Source organism: Lepeophtheirus salmonis, chromosome 9 (assembly GCF_016086655.4).
Source record: "Lepeophtheirus salmonis chromosome 9, UVic_Lsal_1.4, whole genome shotgun sequence".
Classification (NCBI taxonomy): Eukaryota; Metazoa; Arthropoda; class Copepoda; order Siphonostomatoida; family Caligidae; genus Lepeophtheirus; species Lepeophtheirus salmonis.
In genome coordinates this window covers 6,272,295-6,299,584 of record NC_052139.2, presented here as the reverse complement: position 1 = coordinate 6,299,584, position 27,290 = coordinate 6,272,295, and the positions used below count along the sequence as shown (strand labels likewise).

Here is a 27,290-nt window from a genome sequence, read left to right as displayed (position 1 = left end):
AGTCCTTTACTTCAGACTATAAAAACGGGCCAGCTATAAAATACAACGGATTTTTAGCACTGTGTCAAAGCAGGGAAGACTACAGGAACATAGTTTTAAAATAATTTATGTGTGATGTACGTCCCTCATAGTAAGAACACATTTATTTCAAAAACGGAGACATATGTAGTCTTTATACATGTATAAAAGTTGTTCAGAATTTTGAGTTACGTACGTAAGGCTATGTTTAAAAAAAACAACCAAATTATTGTAATTATTGTAGAACGTATATTAAACAGTTAACATTAACTAAGTCTACTGCATTTATGTCATATTTTATTAAGAGCGTAGCTATACATTTGTAAAGAAGGGAATTTGAAAGAAGATGAGGGAGTTGTTAATCTGAGGATGTATCTTCAATCTTCATTATGGTTAAAGAAGGAACCTAGGAAGCTAGCAATGGCAATGCCAATAAATAAATCACAGGGTCTAAAATTTGAAAAAATTGCTTTATATTTAACAAAATCAGTATTTTCACATGGTTAATATTAGGTTGCATTTTCAAGACTGTCAAAAGAGGGAGCAAGTTTTGATTATATTTTACAATAGAAATTTACCTATTATTTAATTATAATTTATAGTAAATCGTTTTAGTTTAGAATTTTAATCTTAAATAGCTAAACCTAAGCAGTATCTTTTTAATTTTTCATTGGCTATCTTTAAGATAGCGTGTTCGTGCTAGTATATACATAGTAATAACTAATATAGTATTCCTTGGTTAAATTAAAGGAACACATATTTTTGTAACACACGGTAGTTCATTGGGTTTGCTACTTCGAGCGCCCTCTCATTCATACACATGTATTAAAAATAATTATATACACAAACGAATGACTACAAATCAAAGAAAATATTAAAGAACTACTGACTCATCAAAAGAACTGAATCATCAAAGGAACTGAGTCAACATAAGAATTACTAGACCTATACCACAGTTTTAATTCTACTTTTCCCATGTGTAGTTGTGAACCTACTCACTAGTTCTAATATTTTTATTAAAATGAGTAATTTTCGGAAAAAAAGTGCTATCTGGACCATATTTAAAAACCCTTCACCGACATCTGCTTTATGCACAATTTGCAAGGCAAAGTTATCTATTAAAGGTGGTTTTACTGCCAACCTTCATCGACATCTACGAAGTAAGCATCCAACCATTCGGATTTTAAAAGTGAGAAATGGGTCTACAGCCGCAATTACTACTTCAGTAAAGAGTGACTCTCCACTTTCATCTCCTCAAAGTGAGAGTGTGGATGCCACTGTGCCTCCACCTATTCTTACAGAAACTCAGAAGGATGTGGGATCAACACGAAGAGCAATAATTGGAGAGGAAACTACCGCTTTGAAGGCAATTGATCCTTCTACACAAAGATCCACGGACGAAATGCTAGCTTTGATGATCGCTAAAGACCTTCATCCCTACTCAATTGTTGAAGAAACTGGGTTTAGAAGATTTACCAAGATGTTGAACCCCACCTATGTTTTGCCTACATCAAAAACTCTTTCAAACTCTATTGTTCCTGATTTATATAGAGAAATCCTTGGGAAAATGAGGGAACGTGTTAAAAAAGCTGAAAAGGTTTGTTTAACCACAGACTACTGGACTTCCACATCCTTTGTGTCTGTCACATGCTATTTCATTGATAACTACAAAATGGTGTCGGTTCTTTTGAAATGTTTTGAGATTAAAGAGAGGCATACGGCTGATCATGTGTCAGAACAACTCTTGAGAGTTGCAAGAGATTGGGAAATCGAAGAAAAAGTTGTTGCATGTGTATCCAATAAGGCATCTATTATAGATAAAGCCATTGAAATCATTGGCTGGCCACATTTTTTCTGCTTTGCACATACTTTGAACCTCATCGTGAGCAACGGACTTGCTGAAATAAAATCAACTATAGATAAAGTAAGATCCATTGTTGAATATGTGCGCCGAAGTACGGTTGTAACGGACAAACTAAAGGTGACTCAGAGGAAGATGGGCTTGAGAGAATCTTGTCTGAAACAGGATTGTTCTACTTCTTGGAATTCAACATTCTACATGTTACAACTATTTTTGGAAAATAAAGATGCTATTGTCACAACTCTGGCTTTAACTAATTCGAAAGTAGACGTCCTCACTGAGCATGAATTTGAAGAGATGAATCAAGCTTGTGAGGTTTTAAAGCCTTTTGAAGAGGTCACAACAGAAATTATTGGGGAAAGGTGAGTTCCTAATTAAAGCAACTAAATGAACAATTAAAATAAGGAATAGACAAATATTTTCTGTTCCGATATTGTATACTAACCCGTATACCCGTATTCCTAAAAGCATTTGTTTTGTATTGCCAAGAAACTCATATCTTAAGCACACAATATTTAAAAAAAAATCAAAACTAAATATTTATAAGTAGATTTTCAGAGGCAACATTTGTACCAGGCTCTGGAATCTGTCATGCCATTTTGAAGTTGTAATAATTTTAGAACATTTTTTATCGTGTTTTAGCCCTTGTTGGTTAATACTTTACTTGATTGAAAAAGGCTTACTCGTGAGATACTCATTTATTTGAAAAAATAAGAAGTATGACTCTTCAATTTGATCCCAGCTCAGCAAGATGACCCTTTAAAAAAAGAAAACTATTTTAATGGACGAAAAACGAAGCTAAGGCTTGCGTATGTTTTTCGTAAAATGTAAAAAAAAAAATTATTTTATATATCAGCAAATGTCGAATTAGCACATCCTAGTAATCCAGGGGGAAAGTAATTTGTATTTCTTACCGGAATACTAGCAATTTCTCGTAATTTTTTAATCATAAACTGGGTGGACCCTAAATGATATAAAAAAAATTAACTCTAATTGAACGTATATATTGCTCATAGTAATTATTGATTAATTATCAATACAGTTTGTTTCAAATATTTATTGGTCATTTTTCAAATATGAGAGAAAATAAAGTAAAGAGATGCAAGAAATTTCTTAGTTTGTAGAAGTCTGGCACGCCTCCTCAGATTGTTTTAGTTATGGTGAAGTTTTTTTTTTCTATTAAGGGTCTATTCAATCACACATCTGATTTTGGTCATTAAAGGGTCTGATTAATCCTTGAGGATTAATTGGATGCAAAAATGATTATGTGATGGACGATAGTATAGGGAATGCAACTAGTAACAGTGAGTATAAGTAAACACCATCCGTTTGGGTAGAGTTTATCCTATATTATTGAAACGAAGGAAGTCGATCTATAAAATAACCAGGCTTGTTCCAATGAAACTTTTTGGGCCTCTGAGGTCATTAATATAATCTTTTAGACCGAAATATAACCTCATTACCGTTCTCTCTCTCTCTGTATCTCACTCATTCTCTCTGTCCCTCAATTCTTCTCTTCTCTTCTACATTAATTATTTTTCTTTTCTATTTCCCTCTATTCAACCCTGTAACGCAGGGCACCCTCTGCTAGTATATATAAAATTGTAATATTATTTTATCTCTCCCACTGGAACGTAAGTTTCGACTCCCATTGACTACTGCTATTAATAATTTTTTTGGCATAAACGACCCCCAAATATTCTGGGAAGGGGTGTCCGCAGGATTATATTTTTTTCTTTTTTTTTGAAAAACTTTCAAAAATTAAATTTTTTATTCTGCTGTATAATTTAGCCGAATGAACATTTTTCATAAAATAAATCCTTTAAAAAAAATCCACTCTATTTTCGCGTAAATTTTTTTCATCTTGACGATTAGTCAGTCCATTTTTAAGACTGGCCAGTCTCGCTCCTGTCCAGGTTAGTACTGTATGTATATCAGTTCTAAAACTTATAAAGTTTGGTCCTTGATGGCTTCACTCAACTTTATTTCTTCTTTCTTTTAATGTGTTCTAGTACAGACAGTCCGAAGGACTGATGGAATCGGTCCTAATACTGGACTGGACCGAATAAATAAGGGATGCCACAACACTATTGATGGATTTTTTTTTTGTGTAAAAAGCAAAAATTCCTTGATTTGAGGGGGACTACAGTCCCTGCAGCCCTCTTGGATCCCCCTGATTCTGGGTGGGATGTTCTAAAATCTAAGTGAGATCCCAAAAATTTGTCTTATTTCATGTTTTGAAATGCAACTTAAAACATTTATTAAAAATAATATTTGTATTATTCTTAGGTATGTAACTGCGTCAAAAGTAATACTTCTGGCCATAGGCTTGCAAAAAATGACGTCCAATATTCAAGGAAAAATCACCTTAACAGCCAATGTGGATAAATTAGTGAATACAATTAAGGATGAGATGTCCCATCGCTTTTACAAAATTAAGTCACATTATCTACTTACTGAATCAGCTGCTCTAGATCCTAGGTTCAAAAGAAAAGCTTTTGAACGGAGGGAAGATGCAGATATGGTCTATCAGCAACTCATTGACAAAGCTGAAAATGTGCTGTTACCAAATGAAGTTTTAGTAAAAACTGAACATTCAACTTCAGGATCTCAAGGTGAGAGTTCTTCCACTGAGAAAAGCTCCTTCTGGAAAGCTTTTGATGAGGAAGTGGCTGAGCTTGAAACTTCGAGTCGTGATGCCTCTTCAGATGCAATTTTAGAAGTTCGTGCTTTTGTAGCTGAAACTTTAATATCTAGAACTTCGGACCCTTTACTATGGTGGGAAAATCGACGCAGTATATATCCTAGACTTGATAAATTAATGAAAAAGAGACTATGCATTATTGCTACCTCAGTCCTAAAGGAAGGTGTCTTCAGCAAGATGGGACAAATCATCTCTGAACGCAGAAATTGTTTAAGTCCAACTGAAGTCAGTCAACTTGTATTCCTTAATACTAATTTGGATTAATTGCAGTTCTTTACGAATTAGTATTAAGAAAATCCGTAAGTTCGACCCTTAAAATATGTGGTTAGACAATGTGCGACCCCTACAGATCTCATTGAAATATGAATATAAAATTTGGAGTGTATTTTACGCAAATAGATTACTTTACTTGGTCTTTTTTTGAAAAAATTATGCATAATTTGAGTCAAATGACCTTTTTTATAGTCAAAAGCAAAAGTCCAAAGATATAGCCCCTCCATTTCCCCCTGTAGCCCCCTTAGGCTTATCCAATATGTTTTTGTGGAGCACTGTCTTCTGGGAAATACTTTTCTAAAATGATCTGGAAGAATTTAAAAAAAATATGTACATTAATTATTATTTAAGTTTTGATTCCACAATTTAAATTGTATTTTTCTTTTTAGAAATCCTGTTGCGACCCCTCTGTTGTCACCTGGGACCCTCACTTTGGAACCCCTGCCATAACGTAGTACTCCGTGATTCGCCATATTTTTGAAATGTGTTTATATTTTGAAAAAGTAAGAAGTGAGATTCATTTTTTGCATCTTTAAAAAAGACAAGCTGATAATTTTCTGCTATTTGAGAGCCTTAGAGCCAAAAGCTTACAAGATATAAAATTGCAAGAGGATCATTCTATGTTAAAAACCTATGAACTCAAGAAAGAAATGTTTTCAAATGCTCTGGATGTGGGGAAATTATACTTGGGTACTTTTTAGGAGAAAGTCTACACATAAAAACACACATCACTTCACTTGAGAAGAGCGTGGATGCATTGATTGATAGAAAATTAACAGAGTCTCAGATAAAGTTGTGGCACAAAGTAAATGATCGGAAGTGTGCATTCGCCTATAAATGCATTTTTTAATTCCCTATGACGGCAGTTGCGGTGATGGAGAAGAGGAAAAGAATAGTTGTCATTGATAATGCACCATTGGTTTATTTATTTTTATTTTATTATTGTGATCCAATTTATCTTTTATAACATGCTGCTACACTAATTTGTAGATGATTTTTCTCCTTTTTTTTCAATATAATTTAATGTCAAGCAAGTGCATAAAAAAAATATATATATGGCACTCATTTTGTTTTCTTACCTTGTAATATTGAATTTTACTTCATGGAAAAAAAACTAAGCATGCATTTGCAGAGTCAACTTTATATGTACAATTAAGACAAGTTGACATAAATAATAAAGTGCTTACATACATATAACAAATGTTTAGTATCTTTTTATATGTACGTTATACATACCTCAGAAACCTGTGTTTATCGACGCATAATCTAAATAAATAAATAAGAATTCCTCCAAAAAACAAACCCGAAACATCTATTTTCTAATTTTGACTTCAAATCTCATTCGATTCTTTTATTTATTTTTTGACTGTATTGGAAAACATGTTTTGAATGTTTGTTAACAATGTGAGCCCTTTGTTTTTGATTGTTTATTTTGGAAGGATTAAAAGGTTAGGCACAAGGGCGTCAGAAGGAGTGGCTGGATGGGCTGTAGCCCCCGTCAAATATCCATAAAATTAAATTTTTCAATTTTTTTTTCCAAAAAAAATTAATTTTCTTATAAACTTTTGATTTTTTTTTCCAAAAATTTAATTTTATGTAGAAAGCTATGGATTTTTGCAATCCATAGCTGTTAAAATATTTGTGAGGTACATCCTCGGACCGGTACTTAATCCTTCAGACTGTCAATACTAGAACTGATTTAAAAAAATAAAAAATAAATTTGAGTCACGTTATCAAGGACTTAACTTTACAAGTTTTAGGACTGATATGCAAGACTGAACTGGACGGGACTGCAGTCTTTAGTCCTAAATGAGGACCGACACAACACTACCACTCAGTACAGTGTTTGAACAATAGCATCTTTATTAAGCATCCATCAGCGTAGGTTTTTCAAAACAGGTGCCGAGGCACACTGGGATGCCACCTGACCATATTAGGGATACCTAAAAATACGTATTTTTTTTACGTGAGAGAAGGAATAATGCCTATGACCAGAGCGTTAGTCCGCTCAAGAAATCCTGAGAGTGCTCCCGCTCAGTTACTAATTGTGAGCGCGCTCGTTTTTTAATGCAATGAGTGTGTTTCTGCTCCCACTCAGTGAAAAATGAGCGGTGCTCATTTTTTCCCTCGTATTTGAACTTGAAACTCTTTATGTATGTATGTTACAAAACAATCCAATTCAATTTTTTTCCCTTTTAAACCTATTTTATCTAAGAGATAATGGTGAAAAATACTTTTTGTTACCAAAATCATGTCGCTAGCTTCAATATTAAGGACGTTATGACCAATTTATCATTGGAATTTCGCGTCATTTCTTGTAGAATACAGAATACTGTACAGTATAAAATATTCTAGCTTTTCTTGAGACATAACTTTAACCGTCTTTTCTTGTAATCTTTGAAATTATATTTTAACTTTCAAATTTTTCGATGTTATTTCATAATATGCAGAAAACTAAAAAAGTAATACAAATTTATATAGATGAGCGAAAAATCGAGCGATTTTTTCGCTCTTCTAAAATGTCGAGCACGATTCCGCTTTCGCTCGTTATTCAAAACAATGAACGAGCTCTCGCTCAAGAATTTTGAGTGGCGCTTACTAATGCATTGTAAATGACGTTTCATTAGATCAGCTATGGCAAGGGTGGAAGGAGAAAAGGATATAAACACGGACATTTGCTAGAATTACTCCGATGTCGATCACCAGTTCTGATTCCAACAAGGACTTACAATTGTAACTCCACAACAAATCCTCTAGGTCTTTTTTGAGCACACAGGAAGGATTAATCTAGTTTTGAATATAATTGACTATATAGGAAAATAAGTCCACTACTCAGGAATTAAATAATAAGGACAACTGCAAAGGAAAAGAAAATTCTTTCTTTATACTCCCAATTACAAAACAAAACACACCAGATTTGCATCATTGCAACATACAGAAATCAGCATATGGCTTGGAATAAGTGCACCTTCCAGAACCTCAGAGTATTAGAAAGTATGAAACGGGATTTCCCGAGAATTCACTCCCTTTTTTGGAAATTCTCTGTATTTCCTTTAACTCAGTGTATGGATGACCGCTTATTCACCATGATTGGACGGTCTATAGACTTCTTTCCTTTAACATAAAAGTAAAGAATATTGGGGGAAAGGGGTTGTCAGATGCGCCATTCAGAAATATGGCTTTCTTTTAAACTTCCAAGATGATCATCTTAGTAGTAGTGATGATGGTGAAAGTTTTGAGTAGTTTAATAAAATCTTGTTTATAATTTTGTTCCATTTTTCATATTATTTAACCTTTCCTACTTTTTGTTTGCAAGCATAAAAGTAACACGATATAACTATGATACATACAAGTGACGGCTAATTGAGGCATGTGCCGGAACGAATTACGATAAGTTGATTTCTGACACACAGCAACACCAGATTGAGCCAGAAAACAGACGCTAAAATCCGATACCGGACTGTATGCCGGATTGAAATTAAAACATGTTGCCAGAATTCCATGGTTCTAGTGCTGCTCCAAGGGTTGTGTGCTCAAACTACATTGTGAAGCACTTTTCTAATCCTGTATTTTGAATGGTTAAAGCTATCATTAATTATTATTAGTGATGTGACACAAGCAAAAATAAATAATTGGTAATAGAGTTTTATGAAGTAAACAAAAAAAAGACACCAAAAACTCGGGTCGTGTCTCTAAAATGAGAGTATTTGCTCCTAACTTGTCAAAAATTATATTTCTCCTCGTATTCCTTTTTTTTTTTTGAGAATATTAAAGTATTTAAATCCTCGCAACGTATTGTTTTTTTACTCGGATTCAAAAAGTTTTGCGTCCACAAGAGAAACCTACTTCATCCGAGCCGGTTAATAATGTGAATCTTATTATTAATAATTAGCAAGCTTGTTGTCTTGAATTAATTTAATCGTTCATCATCCACTTTTTAAACGCCTTTTCGTTTTGTTTTGACCAATTTCAGGAGAAATAAAATGCAATAATAGAAAATCGACCAATTTTCAACTTTTTTTTTAATAGATCTAGAGATAAATTTTAGGGTGCTCGGTACTTTTGCCTTAAACTATTTTCTCTCAGAACATTTGCCCTAAACCATTTCACCTTAAATCCATTTCTCAAGGATATTTTGCCTTAGTATAAATATATTAGGTTTATAGGTAGTTATTGTTTATTTTTGGTTAAAATTGATGTTCCCTTTGAATTTTGTAATCAAAAGTATGTAATGTGCATTACTATAAAACGCGTTAAATGGTTTTTTTTTCTTCTGTTGGACTAATGATGGATTATGCTCCTTCCTCGTATTAGGCTTGTTCGTCAATCCATGAGTCTTTTCAAACATGAATAACCCATGAGTCTTTTCAAACATGAATAATCCATGATGTCTATTGATAACAAAGTAGTGATAAGCACTTATTCAGTTTGAATCGTTGTCTTGTTTTTTTTTGTATTATATTAATTTTATGAACTCCTTTGTCTCAGGTTGGAACACATTACAAAATGAAATTTCCATATTATGTATGTATTGAAATGTTTGGCATATTTCTATCTTTATTTATTTATATGTTAAGGCGAAATATCCATAAGGCAAAAATGGCTTTAAGGCGTAATTTCTTGGGCAAAAGGGTTCATAGAAAAAGTACCAAATGGCGAATTTTAATTTTAGGTAGTGATACAGGTGCATATTCTCATTCAGTGAGGAAAATAATTGGCCCAAGTACCGTTTTATATATATATATATATGGATAGGGTCTCTCCTAAGTTCAGCAAGCTTTTGTTATTAAAGAAATAAGCTTAGAATTGACAACTATGCCCCTCTCCCCCTGGATGTCTAATTAAAATTAAATTTCCATGTATGAGTACTTTGTTAAAAATTTATTTTTTCAAATTTTACCAAAAATTTTATTTTCTTCAAATAGCTATGGATTTTTTTTTTTAAATATTAAATTTAACTTCTTAAATTTTGCGACCAAAATTTAATTTTTTGTGAACAGCTCTTCATCTTTTCGAAAAAAATTTAATGTTTTAAATTTAATTTTTGAATTTTTTTTTCGAAAAATTTAATTTCCAAATTTTTTTCTAAAAAACCAATTTTTCTTTAATTACAAATTCCTCAATTTTGATATTTTGGGTGCTCTTTATGCAATCTTATTTCCATAGTCTAGACAATAAATTAATTATACAATCGAAAGAATAATATATTTTTATCTTTTAAATAATTATTTTACTTTTCTCATCACTAATATATCAAATAAACAATTTAATTGTTCAAAATCCCAGTTCATAGTGATTTTTAGTATATGTTACTTTGATTATACTCAAATATAAGTGTTTATCATTGCTATCTAGTCGTATTCAATGTAGCTGTTAAGTCTTTATATTATTCAAATCCATTTGATCGAGTTTGATAAATAGTTATGCGGAAATATGTACTTGTGGCCTCCAAGATGGCGCCTCTTTCAATTATGGTGCAATTTATGATGTTACACAATATAAAGATTGCATCGTGAACTAACATATTATCTAGGTATATGAAAATGATCTGTTATATTTTAACAAGAAATTATTTTCTATTACTATACATTTATAATATTCTATTTATGGTACTTATTTATTACAGTATGCAACAAGGAAATTGTACACCACCAATTAGAGCTCCATAAAGTAATTATTACTTACAATTGATGTGTATTTATTAAATATCTATTCTAAAAAAATTATTAAAATTATCAGCTTTCATACGTTGTTTTATTATACGTCAACAAATAACTACAATGGATCCAAAAAGATAACGGATTGCAGATCTTCTCCGCAGACATTGTAAATTGTTTCGTTAGGCTTGTCTGTAAGATCAGGAGGATCATTAGAAGCGTCGATATCCTCTCCAAGAAAATAGGAATTGGAAGACGCAAACAGATTGTAACTGAAGACTTCTTGACTGGTATGACCTATGAAATTGAAATATCAGGATTATAAGAAGGTAATGAAACAGGTTGTGAAGCCCAGTTTGGATACCAACTACCCAAAAAGGAACTATTGTTGGACACAAGACTCAGGACCGAGCTATCAGGCTAAGATTGGTTCAATGAAAATCTCCGCAATTTCTATCCTCCAAACAAGTGACCTGCATCATCAGCAAACTGCTCGTCACAGGACTATGGCAATTGGGGATTTTGTGTAGAGCAAGGCTTGCAAAGACACCCACCGTAATGTTGATTCCCTGAACACCTCCGTTGAGAAGGAGTGAGCGGATACGTCTAATGACTACGTTATGAAGGTGTGCAAGGCGTTTAGATATAGACTGAAGCCCATGGTGACCGCTAGAGGTCAATACTATCCTGATACTAGTAAATGTTGTTCGGGATGAAGATGATTTAAATCCAAGGTGGCACCCTTATCGGTCTATAGTGGTTCAAGCAGTTCCGGTTCTTGAACCGCTAGAACCAAAACCGTCAAAGTCAAACCGAAACCGCAATATATTGCTTATCAGTCTCGGTTCTTGTACTTATTTTCGTTTGTTGTATTTTAAGGTATATTTAGAACCTTTTACATAATTTTATGTAAGTGAAACACGTCGTTACCTTTATTATATCGCTAACCTTTTCTTCAAAAAGAAACAGAAAAAATCAAAGTATCTACTTAGCTTGGCAGGACCCTATAGTATAATATTTCTTAAGCTAGGGTTTCCCAAACTTTACTATGCCGAGGCCTCCATATACTAATAGACTTTTAACTGATGCCCCCTATATACGAAACATGTTTATTATGTATATGTAGACTGAAAGAAACCGTCAATTCTCCATCTTCTTGTGCTCCCCCGCCTCACCTCAGGGCCTACTTTAAAAACCATTTTCTTAAGCAACCTTAGTATTAGGACCCTCATTGACCCTGAGGTACTACAAATTCTGCGTATAAGGTAGCTACGGCCATGTTTATATCTAATATCTTTTCCTGAGTCCCAATTTTCTAGCGAAGCCCCTTGTTTTAAGTGCCTCTTACCAAACTGAGCCTTTATAATAAAGAACCGAAACCAAAGAGCGGAACTGAGGTCCTTAAAATAAAAGAAACTGGACCAATGGAACCGCTGCACCGGTCACAACCTTGTTTAAATTTTACTTTCTAAAACGGTACACTTTTCTTACGCACTCTGTACTTTGAATGTAATACAAGCACAACCATAATATATTCCTTATTTGGCATAGTGCCTACATACAAATAATACTTGTATAGATAATATAATATCAAGTCATTAATATTTTTTCCTCGTTCTAATGATGTTTTCATCATACTTAATATACTTATATTTGAATATGCCTACATAAGAGTACAGTTATTAATTTGGAAAATAACTTTTCACGAATTATTTTTTGAATATTATTATGTTTCAGTAGGTAGACAATAAATAAATAATAGTATGTATAATGATTTTGTCTTCTTTTATCATGACGTCATACCACGGAAGAGTCTATTAACTTAATCAAGATATTTAGAGATGAGGAATATCATCTGATATATGATGCTACTTGAAGGAGGTATTTTGGCTAAACTAAAAAAAGAGACAGAAAGTGAATATGGTAACCCTGACAATTTGAAGAATGGTGTAGAGAAGAGCAGCTAAGCTGTAATGACATTTCCTTAGTAATGAGGTCGAGAAGGAAGTATATAAGGACATGGATGGAATTGTGTACTCCGGTATCGATCTTCAATTCTATTTTGAGTCTAACAAGGACTTAAAACAATTATAATTCCCTCAAGAAATCCTCAGGGTTACTTTTCGTCTTTTATGAGCACACACAAATGTTCAATCCGGTTTCCTATATGTCAATGATATGTTGTAAGTAGTCGAAAAGGAAATTCACTCCTCAGAAATTAAATAATTATGATGGTTGCATAGAAAAAGAATATTCACTTTTCAGATTATCAATTACAAAAAAAAGACGAGCTATAAAAAATAACTGATTATCATATCCGCTCTTTCACGGCGCGTCCTCTCTAACACATAAATACCACATGCATTTTGTTGTCAGCTGTCGATTCCCTAGTCCCACTTGATATGTCATGGCTATTTCATAATTTGTTCTTGTTAATGCTCCGTTTCTAACAGGACAGGAATACAGTTTCTTGCTGATCCTTCGTTGTATATATAACATAGAAAAAGAAATTTAGCATAGGTATTATGATGTTTCATTAGATCAGCTACAAGCAGCTGTGCTGAAGGGAGAGAAAGAAATAAGCAAGGAAATTGTCAAAAATGTATCCGATATCGCTCTTTGATTCTTCTCTGAGTGTATAATATTCTTCTGATTTTCTATCAAAATAAACACTTATAGTCAAAGAGTGCACCAAAAGATACACTGTCATCGAACTCACTCGTGCAGGCCATAGAGCAGTAGCTATCATCTAGCTCAACGGATACGCCAGAAGCACTGTCTACGACATCTACACCACGTTCAAAAATGAGAAAGAGGAGAAAAGATATCCACATAGTACCGGAAGCGATCATAAATTCACTCCTAGATTTCTGGCAGGCCTGAAGATGACCGTGACCGTTCATCCAGGAGGAAAGTTGTGGCTCGCAGCACCATCCAAAAGGCATGGGGGGAGCTTGGTATGACCTCCTACAACTTGACTGTTGACTGAGAAATGGAAGGAAGTCAGACAGGCCCACTGCAAGACTCTGCTCTCTAGGCTCAAGACATCCAATGTAGGTCACACCATCATTTTCTCCAATGAGAAAATATCGACTATTGAAGGCAAAAGGAACGCTTAAAATGACAGATGGCTCTCCACGTCCAAGGACAATGTTCCCTATGTGTACAAATCCAAGAACTCCAGCTCCATCATGTCCGCGGGTGTCATCACCAGCACAGGGAAGGTCATGCCACCATAGCGCCAGAAGTGATCGTAAAGTTGCTCATAGATTTCTGGTAGGCCTGAAGAGGGCTGTGACCGATGATCCATCCTTGAATCAGACAACACTGGTCAGGAGGAAGGGTGCGGCTCGCAGCACCATCCAAAAGGCATTGGTAGTTACATCCAATAAAATAATACATAAATGTCAAATAAATGATAGTTGTTTTAATCCTTAAATCTTTATCTAGTATATAATTTTAGAAAGACATTTATGAATTTTGTACGGATTTGTCTCGGCAACCTTGTGGCTGTCAGAATGTTTCAAAGCAAATAATCACTCCATATTGAACATGAAATTACTCCAATATCGATCCTCTATTATACTCTGAGTCTACTTATCAATTATAACTCCCCATCAAATCCTCTTTGTTATTCTACGTCAATCATGACCAGCCCCACACATGTAATTAATTACCCTTTTTCTCTCCTCGAGAATGAAAGAATAATGTGTGAATAGCTTTAGAAAATTAAAACAATATATATACACAAAACAAGCACAAGTATTTCTTTGTATCTATCAAGTACATAGGCAGGAGTCACTCCGTTTTAAATCCTCAATTTGAGCCCAACAAGGACTTACAGTTAAATCCTCCATTAAAATCTGAAAACTTGAATTTTAAATATGAACAAAATGTAATTTACATTTTCTGGACTTGTACGTCAGCTAAAGAGCTCAAGTTTGATTTGTTTTGTAACTAATTGCTTATGTTTTAATGATAATATATCCAAATATGAATTAATTTCAACTACTCAAACTTCATTAATTATTTAATAAGTAGTTTTTTCAGATTTTACTGGAACACCCCGTAACTTATTTGCAATATTATCTGTTATTCATGAACAAAAAACCCGTCGTTATACTTTTTACTTTGATGTCCTGTCCTCCAGAATGATAACAGCTTGAGAAAAACAAAACACGCTTCAGTATATCAATAACAAAAAGACTGAACTGATACAAAATGTTTAGAATTCATAACCCTAATGATTACAGACTTGGAAAATAAATTAGTGATGTGACGATCAATCTGAATCGGAGAAAGATAATGCTTCATTTTTCGATTCCAATTCTTATTAATTACTGGTATTTAACTATTTATTACTTTTCGAAGTTATGAAAAAAAAAAAAAAATTAAAATGCCTCAAATTAAATAATTTTTTTGCTTCTTACTACAAAATTTAATATTTGAACCTTAATTTAATATTTCAAATTTATTTCTGCAAAAAATTTAGTTGTCTCTGAACAACTATGTATATAAAAAATTTTTTTTTCCAAAAAATGTAATATTACAATTTTTCCCCAAAACATTTTATATCAAAAATTTAATTTTTGAAACTTTTTTCCCTAAAATTTAATTTAAAAAGAACTGTGAATTTTTGATTTATTTTTCCAAAAAAAAAAAATTTGGAAATGGTTGGGGATTTTCGAATTGTATATTTGAAATTGAAAAAAAAGAAAAAAAATATTTGAAATGTTATTTTTTTGTTTTTTTTTCAAAAAAATTATAAATATGTATATTTGAAATTGAAAAAAAAGAAAAAAAATATTTGAAATGTTATTTTTTGTTTTTTTTTTCAAAAAAATTCTAAAAACCAAGTCCCCTTAAATAGAATCCTGTGGATACCCCTGATCGCAAAATGATATTGTTTAACTATTCTTTTAAATATTAAAAAATCGGCATCGCTAATTTTTACCAGAATCGCATCGTCATTGGGATTTTTTTTATTTTGGAATCGTCCAGTCATTAAAATAAATGTGTTTCTTTTCTTTACTTTTGGGGTTCTTTTTGTTTTGTTGTTTTACAAAACCGGCAATTCATATTTTCTACAATTCTAATGAGTAATTGCAATAGTATTTATGTGATAATTCTGATAATAAGTCAATCATTGACGATTTTATTTCCCATTCTTACATTGCGATGATTTATATAGATGAGGTAGGCATTTAATTCAACATTCTAAAGATTGGAAAATGTCAACAAGAGTAAGAAAAATGCGCTTTTATATCATGTCATGTACGTACGGCTGATGTGACTCAAACAGGTATTAATACTCTTAATACAAACAGCTTCTTATATTGCTTTATAACTTAACAAGTGTTATGGAGCTTATTTTTTGAGAAATATTAAGCATAAGGGTTGCATATTTTTTCTTTTAGCCTAAAGATATCGTAACATAAATTTTAAATGTGTTTTGAGGAATATTTAGTGGTAGATAAACAGCTTCAAAATTTTGAAATTTTATTATTCAAAAAAAGTGTTTTGACCTGAATATCATCTTCGTATTACAACAAATCTTATAATACAAACAATTTAGCTAAATTAATTTGTATCGAAAATATTCAATATTTTTTTTATTAACATTTTGTGCCAATTGGTCGATGGTTTTTCTGCTTGAAAAAGAAATGATATCCATATTTACAAATTTATGTATCTCAAATTATTAGCAATGGTTATAATATTATTCGAAATGGAAAAAAAGAAAAAGTTAATTTAGGATAAATTTGACCTTTTAACGACCTTTTACTGGACTTTCATCAAATAAAAAGACTTTATGAGCTATATCCAGTGTAATATGTAAATCTTAATTGAGTATTAAGAAGTACTCATGAGAAGCTGTTGACCTTTCCTGACCATTATTTGATCCAAAAAGTCTTCAGAGCCAAATTTTAATCAATACTTAAAGTAATTAAATCTTATTTTATTTTTGAACGAGATAAAATTTTTAGGCAATGTTATTTAGTTCAAATTTTTCATGACGTTTGTCGATCCCTTTTTCCCTTTTAACGATTGTTATAATGCATTTGTAGAGCTACTTTGGTAATGCTAGAAGCACCCCTACAAAACACTCTTTGATATTCATACATCTGGTTGTACATTGGAAGTCTTTGTATAATGAACAAAGCCCGTCTGGAATATAGGAATATATTCACTAAATTTAAAAGTAAGTTATATTTTACTTGTAATACTGTTACTAAATTGACTGGCAATAAGTTATCTTCGCTGGGAATGTCTCTTTTGGGTGTTTTTAAATAACCACATAGATTTACATAAGACAATACATCAGTAGTCGAATATTACTATCATGGAGACAGCACCAGGATTCGAATTGAACATCATCAAGACTGTCAAAAGAAACTCAAAGATATCTTTCAAGCCATTGTAATATTCTTAAGTATAGGTTTAACTAATTTGAATTTTAAAGTCCTCACTGAAAATAAATGTGAAGGGATGGCACAAGTTTCTGAGGTTTTAAATCCCACTTCCTAATGTTATTCTATATTATTTTTGTAATATATACTATTATATATAATAATATCATGTCTTGTCTTTTCGTGGGCTCGGGAAATTCGCTTCTTCTACTTCTAAGCTTTTTCCAAAAACTGCCTATCGTTGCGTGATAATATTCGAGCAAGCAAACTATTGAATGATAAAAATAAAAGAACCGTATATACCATCACACACCCTATCCCACAGGTTGTGGAAGTGAACTGTTGAGCCAAAGGCAAGTTAATTTTCTTGTTCAGCCGCTTCTCTGAGCATCAAGGATCCCTTGTAATATACCAGAATCCGTTTCACTGGATAACTAGATGCAAAAGTTCAATTGTCAGTTCACCATTTATTATATACTAAAACTTCCATATAGCATGAACAATAATGACATACCATCTTTAACTGTCCACTAGTTAACCCGTTATTAATGTAAGCATTCATTTTAGTTAATAAATGATTATTAGTTAAGCTTACCTGCACAACCCGTGGGTGCGGTATATTTTTGATAATATAGGAGGTCCTCGAAACCTGAAGGAAGCAGCGGTGAGGAATTTAACTTGCCTTGGGGTCCAGGAGTTTACATGCACAATCTGTGGGCTGGTGTGTATTATAGGATTTTAGAAGGGGTCCTTGATGCATAGTAACAAGGATACAGTGGAGATTAAACTGCATTAGGGATAAGGACTTCACCTGCACGACCCGTTGGCCGGGTGTATGTTTGGATATCATATAGGATTCATGATGCTCAGGAAAGTAGATGTGGTGGAATTTTTTCATTCAATGGCTTGAGTAGACTCAAGGGAGCTGCTACTTTAATATACGAAATACGATTAATATCAAATGGATTAAGTTCTTTTGTTGAATCAGTTCTTTTGATGATTTAGTTCTTTTAAAGATTAATTTCGGTTTATGATTCATTCTTTTGAAGATTCAATTCATTTGATGATTCCTTCTTTAGGTGGTTAGTTTTTTGTTTGTTTAATAACTCCTTAAATGAATCAGTTCTTTTTGTCAAAACAGTTCAATTGGCGAGTTGTTGACTTAGGAGTTGTTCGTGTGCACGGGTTAGAGTGCAGCTACGGTATCATGCTAATGCACTACCGAGCGAAACACAAATATGATTCTAGACATTTTGCCAAAGGACAATTTACTCAACAGATATTGGGCAATTTGCCGAATGTACTTTTACCAAAGGACAATTTGCCGAGTGGACATTTCGCCGAAGGACTATTTGGGACAATTTGCTGAAAAATGATATAAAATTTGTTAAATATACGATTTCATATTTTAATTCCATTTAAAATGATTGTGTGATAAATAAGTATTGTTGATATAAATGTCATATAGGTAAATTAATGAGGTGGTTTTTAAGGATTTAGGGGTATCTTCAAGTACCCCGCGCAATCCGAGAGCTTGGAACTTTTTTTTTTGGCATTAAAGGATTTCCTTGGATGTACTGGAGGTTGTTTTGAGTAATCCCACACTAGCTCCGGGGGTCAATCCTAGGGCGTAGGGTATTTAACCCTATTTTAAGATACCCTAAGCTACTTATTCCCCCCCCATACCCTCCTTAGCAATAATCTTGATCCATTTCTTAGAAGATTGATTGAATTAAAAAAATTGTAAGAAAATTATATTGCAATAATATTTATCACACTTGAAGGTACTCCCCAGGGGGATGGAACAAACAGATATTTTTTAATATTTGTCGCTAATAATATCAAGCAAATTTATTATGTGTTATTATTCATCATGAAGATTTTCTCTAGGGCAATTTTCCACGGGCAATTTCCCCCAGTAAGTTTTCTGCATACGGCTAGTTAGATGTGACGAGATTTTATTTACGAGTTATGTCATCTTCACGTTGAGGTTGAAAACTTTTCAGACTACCCTCGTACATACATACAAGATATTATCCTTACTGATTTAAATATTCAAAAGAATAAATACAAAATCAAAATAAATGGTTTGGGTGAGCACGTTTTTTTTAACATACCAACGGATAATATTATTTTCATCTATGTTTATAATGATTAGTGATTGGACGGTTAATGGAAATCGGGAATTTTGACTAGAATTGCATTGGCATCAGGATTTTTTTTTTAAATCGTCCCATCACTAATCATGATACTCAAAAGGAACAATTTAAAAAATGTCAAATATAATCAATTCACTTGCTCAATCTTTTTTATTTCATATTTGTATGAAAAAATAATTAAAACAGTTTTTAAATGTCTCAATATGTTCAAAAGAGATAAGTAATATTTATAGATCAGTACTCATGAATATTAGGGGTGTACTGATCCATCGGAATTGGACTCAATACTGCCGATTCCACCGATATCCCTGTATGTTATTTATATAAAAAAAATAGTTCTCTACTTTAGTATTTCAAATGATCAATCATTAAAAGAAGGCAAGGATCATATAATGGACTAACCTGGGGTTAATTATGCTCACTCCTAAATGTAGGACCCTCGCATAAAATTAATTTTTCTCAAATTTTTATTTCAACATATAAGCATTGCAATAATAAAAGACCTGAATATAATTTTGAATTTGTTGTCTGTTTCTGAAAACATCTAGGTGGCAAAACCAAATTAAAAAATTTAACAAGAATTTTTTGCAACTGACCAATTTTGGAGCTAAAGAAGACACTAAAGAAATGGAGAAGCAATGCACAGACAGATTACGCCCTACTTTTGATCTCCAACAAGTAAATACTATTAAATAAAGCAGCTTACTATTAATGCAAACTAAACTGACATAACCTTATAGTACACGAGTTTCAAACTAAAAGAGGATTCTGCTACATGTAGCCTGAGGGAGAAGTATCTCCAAGAATCAATGAGATTTGGAGCTGTTTGGTGAAATTTTTGAACCAGATTAACAGCGAGTGAGGTGTGGCGTAGGTGATGATGTACAACGACGCGTGCGGAAGAAAGAATCGTAACAAGATCTTCTGCACCTCCGTGATTTATTTCCTGACAACGTCCACCAATATAAATACCAACGATAAATGTGAAAACCCAGTGTGGAATGGGCCTGTTAAAAAAACAACAACAATCTAAAATCAACATGGTAACTCTCACAATTTGAAGAATGTTTTGAAGAAAATCTGCTACAGTCAGCTGTGACAAGGGATAATGAGACGGAATACGCAAGGAGATTGGCAAGACTTACTCCAATGTCGATCTTCAATTCTACATTAAGTCCATCAAGAACAAACAGTTGTAACTCTGCAAGAAAATCTGTAGGGAAGACTTTCCGTCTTGTATGAGCTCGCACAAATGCTCAATCAGGGTTTGAATATAATTGAATGAAGTAGGAAAAGGTAGTTCACTAATTAGAAATTTTTTAATATTTTATATTGTAAAATGAAGACCTTAAAAAAAAAAAAATAATGACAATTGTTAAAGAAAAGAAAAAAACCTCTTCATTACACTAATTCCAAAAAAACGAACTGCTTATATATACTAAGAGAGGATTCCCATGTTGCATGGTTGAATAGAGGGAATAGAAACAAAGAATGAAGGTAGAAGAAAAGAGAGAGGGCTCGTCGTTTCTTTTATTATATCAAGCAAAAAGAAACAGAAAAAAGGCCTGAAACCATTTGGTAGTTAGCCAAATAAGTCAATCATACCAACTGCCATTTATTTCCTATATACCCAAAAACTCTTACTGTCATTTTATTTTACACCATTTTTAAAATGAATTACATATTATTAAAATCTACATAGTATTTTATTCGATACTGTATTATAATATGCTTCGTGATATTCTTTTAAAAGAGTAGTTATTATATTATTTCTATGAAGAAATAGCCAAAATTTCTTTATAGAAATGGCCAATATATATGTAACAGGCATGTGGAAAATCGGGGATTTTTCAAAATTCTCAGGCAATGTGCAAAATGCCCGTCAGAGCGGTCAATGTGCAAATGCCCGGGTAATTTATAAAATTTCCAATAGTGTGGTTAATGGTCATTTTAAGTTTATTTACATTGTCATGTAAAATGATTGTGAGTAATTAGATTATTAAACAATTCATTGCAAGTGATTTGATCATTTAGGATTTGATTAAGATACAATTTCACTGCAAGCAATTTAATAATGTAGTGCAGGGATATCCAACCTGTGGATTATGGGCAACATTGCGGCCTTCCAAATGTTTAGGTGTGGCCCATTACTCATTCTCACTTAAATAGTATTTTTTTAGCAAAATTGTCGAAATATCATCAAAACGCGTAGAAAGTTCATAATACGTACAAACATTGAAAAATATTTGACGGCATCTCGTACTTTCTGAGACTCGAAGAGGGTTGCCAGTTTAGCTTTTTTAAGCAGTTTGTCCTGGAAGAGTTTAATTTGGCCTTTCTTTATATTTCCTTTAAAATTGATTCAAATTTGTACTATATGGTTTGTTGTATATAGCCAATTTTAAGGAAAATTGTCTTAATGGTTTCTTCGGCCCATTAAAATATTTCAAGGGGCAATACAGCCCATTATATTAAAAGGCTAGACATCCCTAATATAGTGCACTTTCTTTGAAATTTATATTGTATTCGAATAATCAAACTGTAGTTCGATAGAAATTGTCACAAGAGACTCACTTTTATTTTGCAAAATATACCTTGGCAAACAGGTTTTGCAGAAGGATCAAAACCTATCCTGAGTATCGAGGGCCCCTTTGAAAACATTATAATACACCCCGGCCCACGGGTTACGCTAAATAACCGCTTGTCCACAACGGAGATCGAAATCCATTGTCACCGCTATCTTGAGTATCAAGAACACCTTTTAATATCCTATTATACACCCCAGCCCATGGGTTTGTGCAAGTGAACCGCTGGTTGGAAAGTTGAGTAATTACCTCTGCTTCATTGAGCATTACGGACCCCTTCTAATAGTCTATAATATACCTAGGCCCACAGGTTATGCAAGAGGAATCGACAGCTGACAACAAAATATATAGGAAATTTCTGTGTTAGTGAGGTAACGCCGTGAGAAAGACTCAGAGGAAGAAGAGAAGGAAAATGAGGTTTTATTTCGGACAAAAATAGGCCTTGAATGACTTTGGAGGCCCAAAAAATATCATAGGAACATGGTTGGCTATTTTATACGTCTACTTGCTAAATTTCAGACTGATTTGTTCGATCATTTTGGATGCCATGTTTGATAACATCAAAATATATATAAGATTCTGCAACTCCACAACAAACCTTAGAAAAAAATCCTTCTTAAGAACGCTAATTCCAAAAAAAGGGCATCTAACAAATACACGTGACTTATTTCACTACCTATGTACTTTCTTTCTTTCCATCTTCCTCTCAACCTTTGCTACAGGTTATTGTAGACACCTAAGCTGCTCTCCTCGAAAAAGTTATTCAAATTGTCAAGGTTAAAACGTTCATTATCAGTTTCCTTTAGTTTTACCATACATGCAAGTCATATTTTTTAAACCTATACACATAATGACACAAATCCCTTCTCACTTATCTTTAATACTTTGATCCATGTAATTAAAGTGAGTCCATGCCAAAAGAAAAAGAAAAAAAAGAAAGAAGTATATACATATTAATGATATGGATATTAAATGGAACTCACGCGCAACAGCGTTTAAGAACAGGATCGACATTAATTATAGTCATTAAAGAGATTATCATTATCCATAAACATTAAACATATTCTCTACTTAAATACATGTAGAAATTAACAGTCTGTTTCAATTAAATTTTCTAGAATGTACGGACGTACATATGGCATATCTTTCATGCCATTTGACTATTCATACAATGGGATATTTCAAAATAAAAACAATCTTGAAGAAAAATCAAGAAAATCCCAATGTATTTATTTACTTTATATACTTGACATTAAATCAATTTGGATTGCTGTACACGTCGTTACCTTTATTATATTACGCAACCTTTCATCCAAAAATAAACACTGTATTATAATATTGCTTACTAATATTTTATTAAAATAGGAGTTATTCATTTGTATTTTGTATTAGCCAAGATTTCTTCATGGTCATAATATACATATATGTGTGTATATGCGACCAGGGATCAACAAAAAAGTGTTCTCCTGTCTTTTTTGAAACAGAGCATATATGTATATATATAAAACAACTGATTACTTCCTTTATTTATCAAACAGAATACATTATAAAATAGCCATGACGTAGCAAATTCAGAGGAGGAAATCGTCATCTGACAACAAAATACATAGTGTATTTCTGGTTTAGCGATCTAACGCCGTGTTTCGTGTGAATATCTTAAAATACTCTATTGCGTTATTAAAAGTAAAGACTATTCCACTTAATACACAATTTAAAAAAAACTTTCATAAATCCACAGTCGTCAGTGTGAGTGTCGAGGAGATTATGAAGATCGTTGGGTGCTCCTGAAGTCTTGTTAACAAGATTAAAAGTCTGTTGGTCTCATGTACGACCCTTGAGTGATCCACAGGCAGCGATAGACGCTGAAAAATCTGGATAATAGAGAACGCGGCCACCTGGATCGCCAGAAGTATGGACAATTCAACGAGGCAGCATGTCTCCGCTCTTAATATCAGTGATCTGACTTGAGGAGCTATGGGATGGATTGGGCGAAGACCTCTTATATATGACGACATTGGCAACTACTTTCAACTACAACCAAGGCCAATTGAGTCAAGAGAGGGTAAAAATTGTAGGTTTGGTTAAAGCATAATGGCATAAATTGCCCACCCTTCCCCCTATACCATTTGAGGTGTAGCAAAGAAAAGAAGCTGTACCTCTCCTCACCAAAAATTTGAACGACCTCAAGGCCTCCATCGCGTAGGAGTGGGCACCTTTGTGCGAAACCTTCATCCTAAAAGTGTTGGGGCGCCTTTTACCCCAGGTTAGACGCTATATCAATGAAGAAGTATTTGATAAAGCCTCAATGTTGTACTCTTTTTCATTCTTGCAGAAATTTACCCCATTTGCTCCTTATCAAAAAGTCCTCGATTTTACCTTTCACACTTTATACAGGATGTAAAGATAAAATCAGCGATAGCGTGCACCGGATATTAGGTTATAATGCAGTTGTCTCATGTGGCTTCATTTTTTGTCAGCAGAAACCTTGTTCACCAAACTTTAGTGAAGTTTTGGGCATCATGACAAGAACCGCTTCAGATATGAAAATGATTAAACTTACAGAGAAGGAACGACGTTGCACCGTGATGATGATGTTTGGCCACAACATCAGTGAGATTTCAAATTCGGAGGTCTCATATGTGACTATCCTCCTGATCTGTATCTTGCAAAAAGATTCGTAAGGCTCTTCTGGATACTGATCAAGTCTTTTAAATGGCTAAGTGTGCACTTCATTGGGAAGGCAATATAGCCCCGCCAAGCAGTCCCAATCTTAATCCGATCCATATTTTATATGAAGCTAATTTGAATCTAAAACAAATTAAGCACCTCATGCCATCAAGGACTCTCTGATTGCCCCAATCAAGGAGAAAATGACTAGCCAAAGAACTACTTCGTCATGGCCTGCTCCTCCTTCCAAGCCTGGATCCTGATTGATGCGTTATAGAGTTTAGTTCAAGAACTTAATTTCCTAACTTTCGAAAAAAGGTCAATATTATGTCAAAAAAGGACTAATTTAGTATTTTTTTTTTTTTTTTGCCTTGTAAAAAAGTCCACATTGTGGAATTATGAATAACTCTTTGCAATTATGTTGTCACTTGTCGATTTGTATGCTTTTGTTCTCCATATATTTTGGAACCTTGATGTCATGTTGAATTAGCTTTTGTTAATCAATGATTTTTTCTGAGCAATAATTTAAAAGTGAGGCCATTGTTGAGTATAATAAGATTATTAGTACTTTTCCTCAGTTTTTTTTTTGGTAGGAAAGGTTGCGAGGTATCATTAAGGAAATGATGTGTATATTCTCTCATAAACAAAATAAAATAACGTATACAATACATATTGCAAGTTCTTGATTCAATTAGACTTGGATACAATCCCTCCCACAATCCGACTTGCAAATATATATTAAGAATACGAATTTTGAGATGATAACACCACCTACATTGAAACTAATTTATTTATTATTTGTCTTCATCGTCAGAATGCAAAATGGTGACCACGACATCATTATTCTTACGAACTCCCGTATATTGTGTGTTATTTTTTTATTAGTTTTTTTTTTTTGTAGCAAAACTAGGATTTAATTTCAATTTACAATCAAACTTTTCCCCCACATTGCAACTCTTTCCTTTTTTCTATCTTGTCTTCTTGTGAAGCAATAATGAAACTTTTTCCGTGGATTGGGGATAATTGGGGGTTCTAGGAAAATTGCCAGTGGAAAATGCCATTGTGAGAATATCCCGTCATTTACAAACAAAATCACAATAACTCGGTCCAAAACTTATTTTATGCAACGGCCCAAGAAGGTTAAAAACCCCTGATGCCGCTTCACAAACCATAAAATCCCCCCTCCAAATACTTCAAAATGAACCTCTGGGTGATGAATTAGTTTATTTAAAGGCAAAGACACAAATCAGGCTTAAGGACAACCACGTGACCACTTCACAAAGTATATATAACCCTTTTGAATGCTCCAAAATAAACTCCAGGCCAGTGGGTTGATTGAGGCTATGGTAAAGATACAAGCCTGGTTAATAACTGCTATTTCACAAAGCAAATATGCCCACATTGTCCCCTCCAAATACAACTAAATAAATTCTGAGTCCACGTATATTACATATGTGTTAATTTTGATATGGTTTTTATTTGGTTTACCAGACGTCCGTTTTGCTATACTTTTACCATATGAAAATAGTGCACAACAGATAAAAGTTTTTTTATTTTTTAGCTACGAAGTTAGGGCAAGGTTTATTTTGGAGCGTTTGGACTAAATGCTTTGAGAAGCAAGGGCAGTGGTTTTAACCACTGCCCTTGTGTTTTTTCCGTAGCTTTAATCAACACATGGGACTGAGATTCATATTAAAGAATTTAGAGGGAACCTAAATGCTTTGTGAAGTGTTGGCAGTGGTTTTTAACCTGCTTGGCGAACTTAATGTATTCTCAATCAACCCATAGGCACAAGGTTTATTTTGGAAGTCCTTGGGACTAGTCCTAGGAATTTTTCATGAGAATGTCGATGGTTTATGAAGCCAAATACGATATATTATGATCATTTGAAATGTCTGTGAAAAAATATTCCTATTTTCATTATTTTACAATATAATAAAGGGGTTTTCATTAAGAGCACTTCATATTTTTATAAATAATCACAAACGGTTTTAAGATTTTGCCAAATTTATTTATTCAGAACAAATGATTAACATATACATTTAGGAATGAAAATTGATCTCTCTATTGTAACTACCCCGAGTACGCTTACAGAAGTACTGAGCCCACTACTTTTTTCAATAAATTCACAGATATTGTCGGAATTTTGCATTTGATATTTTCTCTGAGTTGTTTTAAAGTCGCCAGCTTATTGGTGTATAAATGTGAATTCACGTGCCCCCAAATAAAATAATGTAAAGGTGTTAAATCGCACGCTTGAAGTGGCCAATCAACTGGTCCATTTCTCTAAATAACGTGCTCACCAAATTTAGCTTTGGAATAGATCGATTTTAACATCTGACTTGTGACAAGTGGCACCGTTCTATTGAACCCACAAGTTTGCCAAATTAATTATCATAATACCATAAATTACTTTACCAGAAAGATTTGCGCTGTTTATGGGCCTAATCCAGTATCAAATGCAACAAAAAAACGGTGGTTCCAACGATTCCATTTTGGTAATATGGACGTCGAAGATGAAGCATGATCTGGTAGGCCTATCATCGAAAATGTCGATAAAATAATGCAAAATCGTCGAGTTGGACCGATATGTTACTTAATTAATTTTTTCTTGTTAAAATAAAGCGAAAAAGGCACATAACTTTTTACTTCATCTATCATCAAATATGGTACTGAGACTTTGATTTAAATATCCTTAGCCTTGCTTTTGAGTCTAAAGTTTGATTGACAAAATTTGATTGTATTTGTAAGCCTTAGGCCTCCCTAACTGTGAGGAACCCACGGTAGAGTATTAATAAATATGAGCAAATTAAACCTTTATTACAATCAACCAACTACGAATACCAAAAATAATAAAAAGTAATCATTTTCTAAGGATTCAATACGATCCGTGACGCTTGAACATCATTTAAATACCTACATATACTTATATAAAATAAATAGGAAGTATCTCTCT

The 27,290-nt window shown here is 33.2% G+C and overlaps 1 protein-coding gene across 1 annotated transcript; it reads left to right on the top strand.

Moving 5' to 3' along the window:
• The first annotated feature begins 863 nt into the window (after nucleotides 1-863).
• Nucleotides 864-6,158, top strand: LOC121124552 (E3 SUMO-protein ligase ZBED1). The gene is made up of 3 exons (XM_040719710.2): nucleotides 864-2,241; nucleotides 4,169-4,882; nucleotides 5,246-6,158. The coding sequence occupies exons 1-2, from the start codon at nucleotides 1,040-1,042 to the stop codon at nucleotides 4,845-4,847; spliced, it is 1,881 nt and encodes a 626-aa protein (XP_040575644.1). The 5' UTR covers nucleotides 864-1,039; the 3' UTR covers nucleotides 4,848-4,882; nucleotides 5,246-6,158.
• Nucleotides 6,159-27,290: the final 21,132 nt, after the last annotated feature.

Excerpts from the sequence above, each read along its gene's own strand:
- LOC121124552 (XM_040719710.2), top strand. The coding sequence starts at position 1,040 with ATGAGTAATTTTCGGAAAAAAAGTGCTATCTGGACCATATTTAAAAAC. Across the intron at positions 2,242-4,168 it reads ACAGAAATTATTGGGGAAAG|GTATGTAACTGCGTCAAAAG; the intron begins GTGAGTTCCTAA and ends TATTATTCTTAG.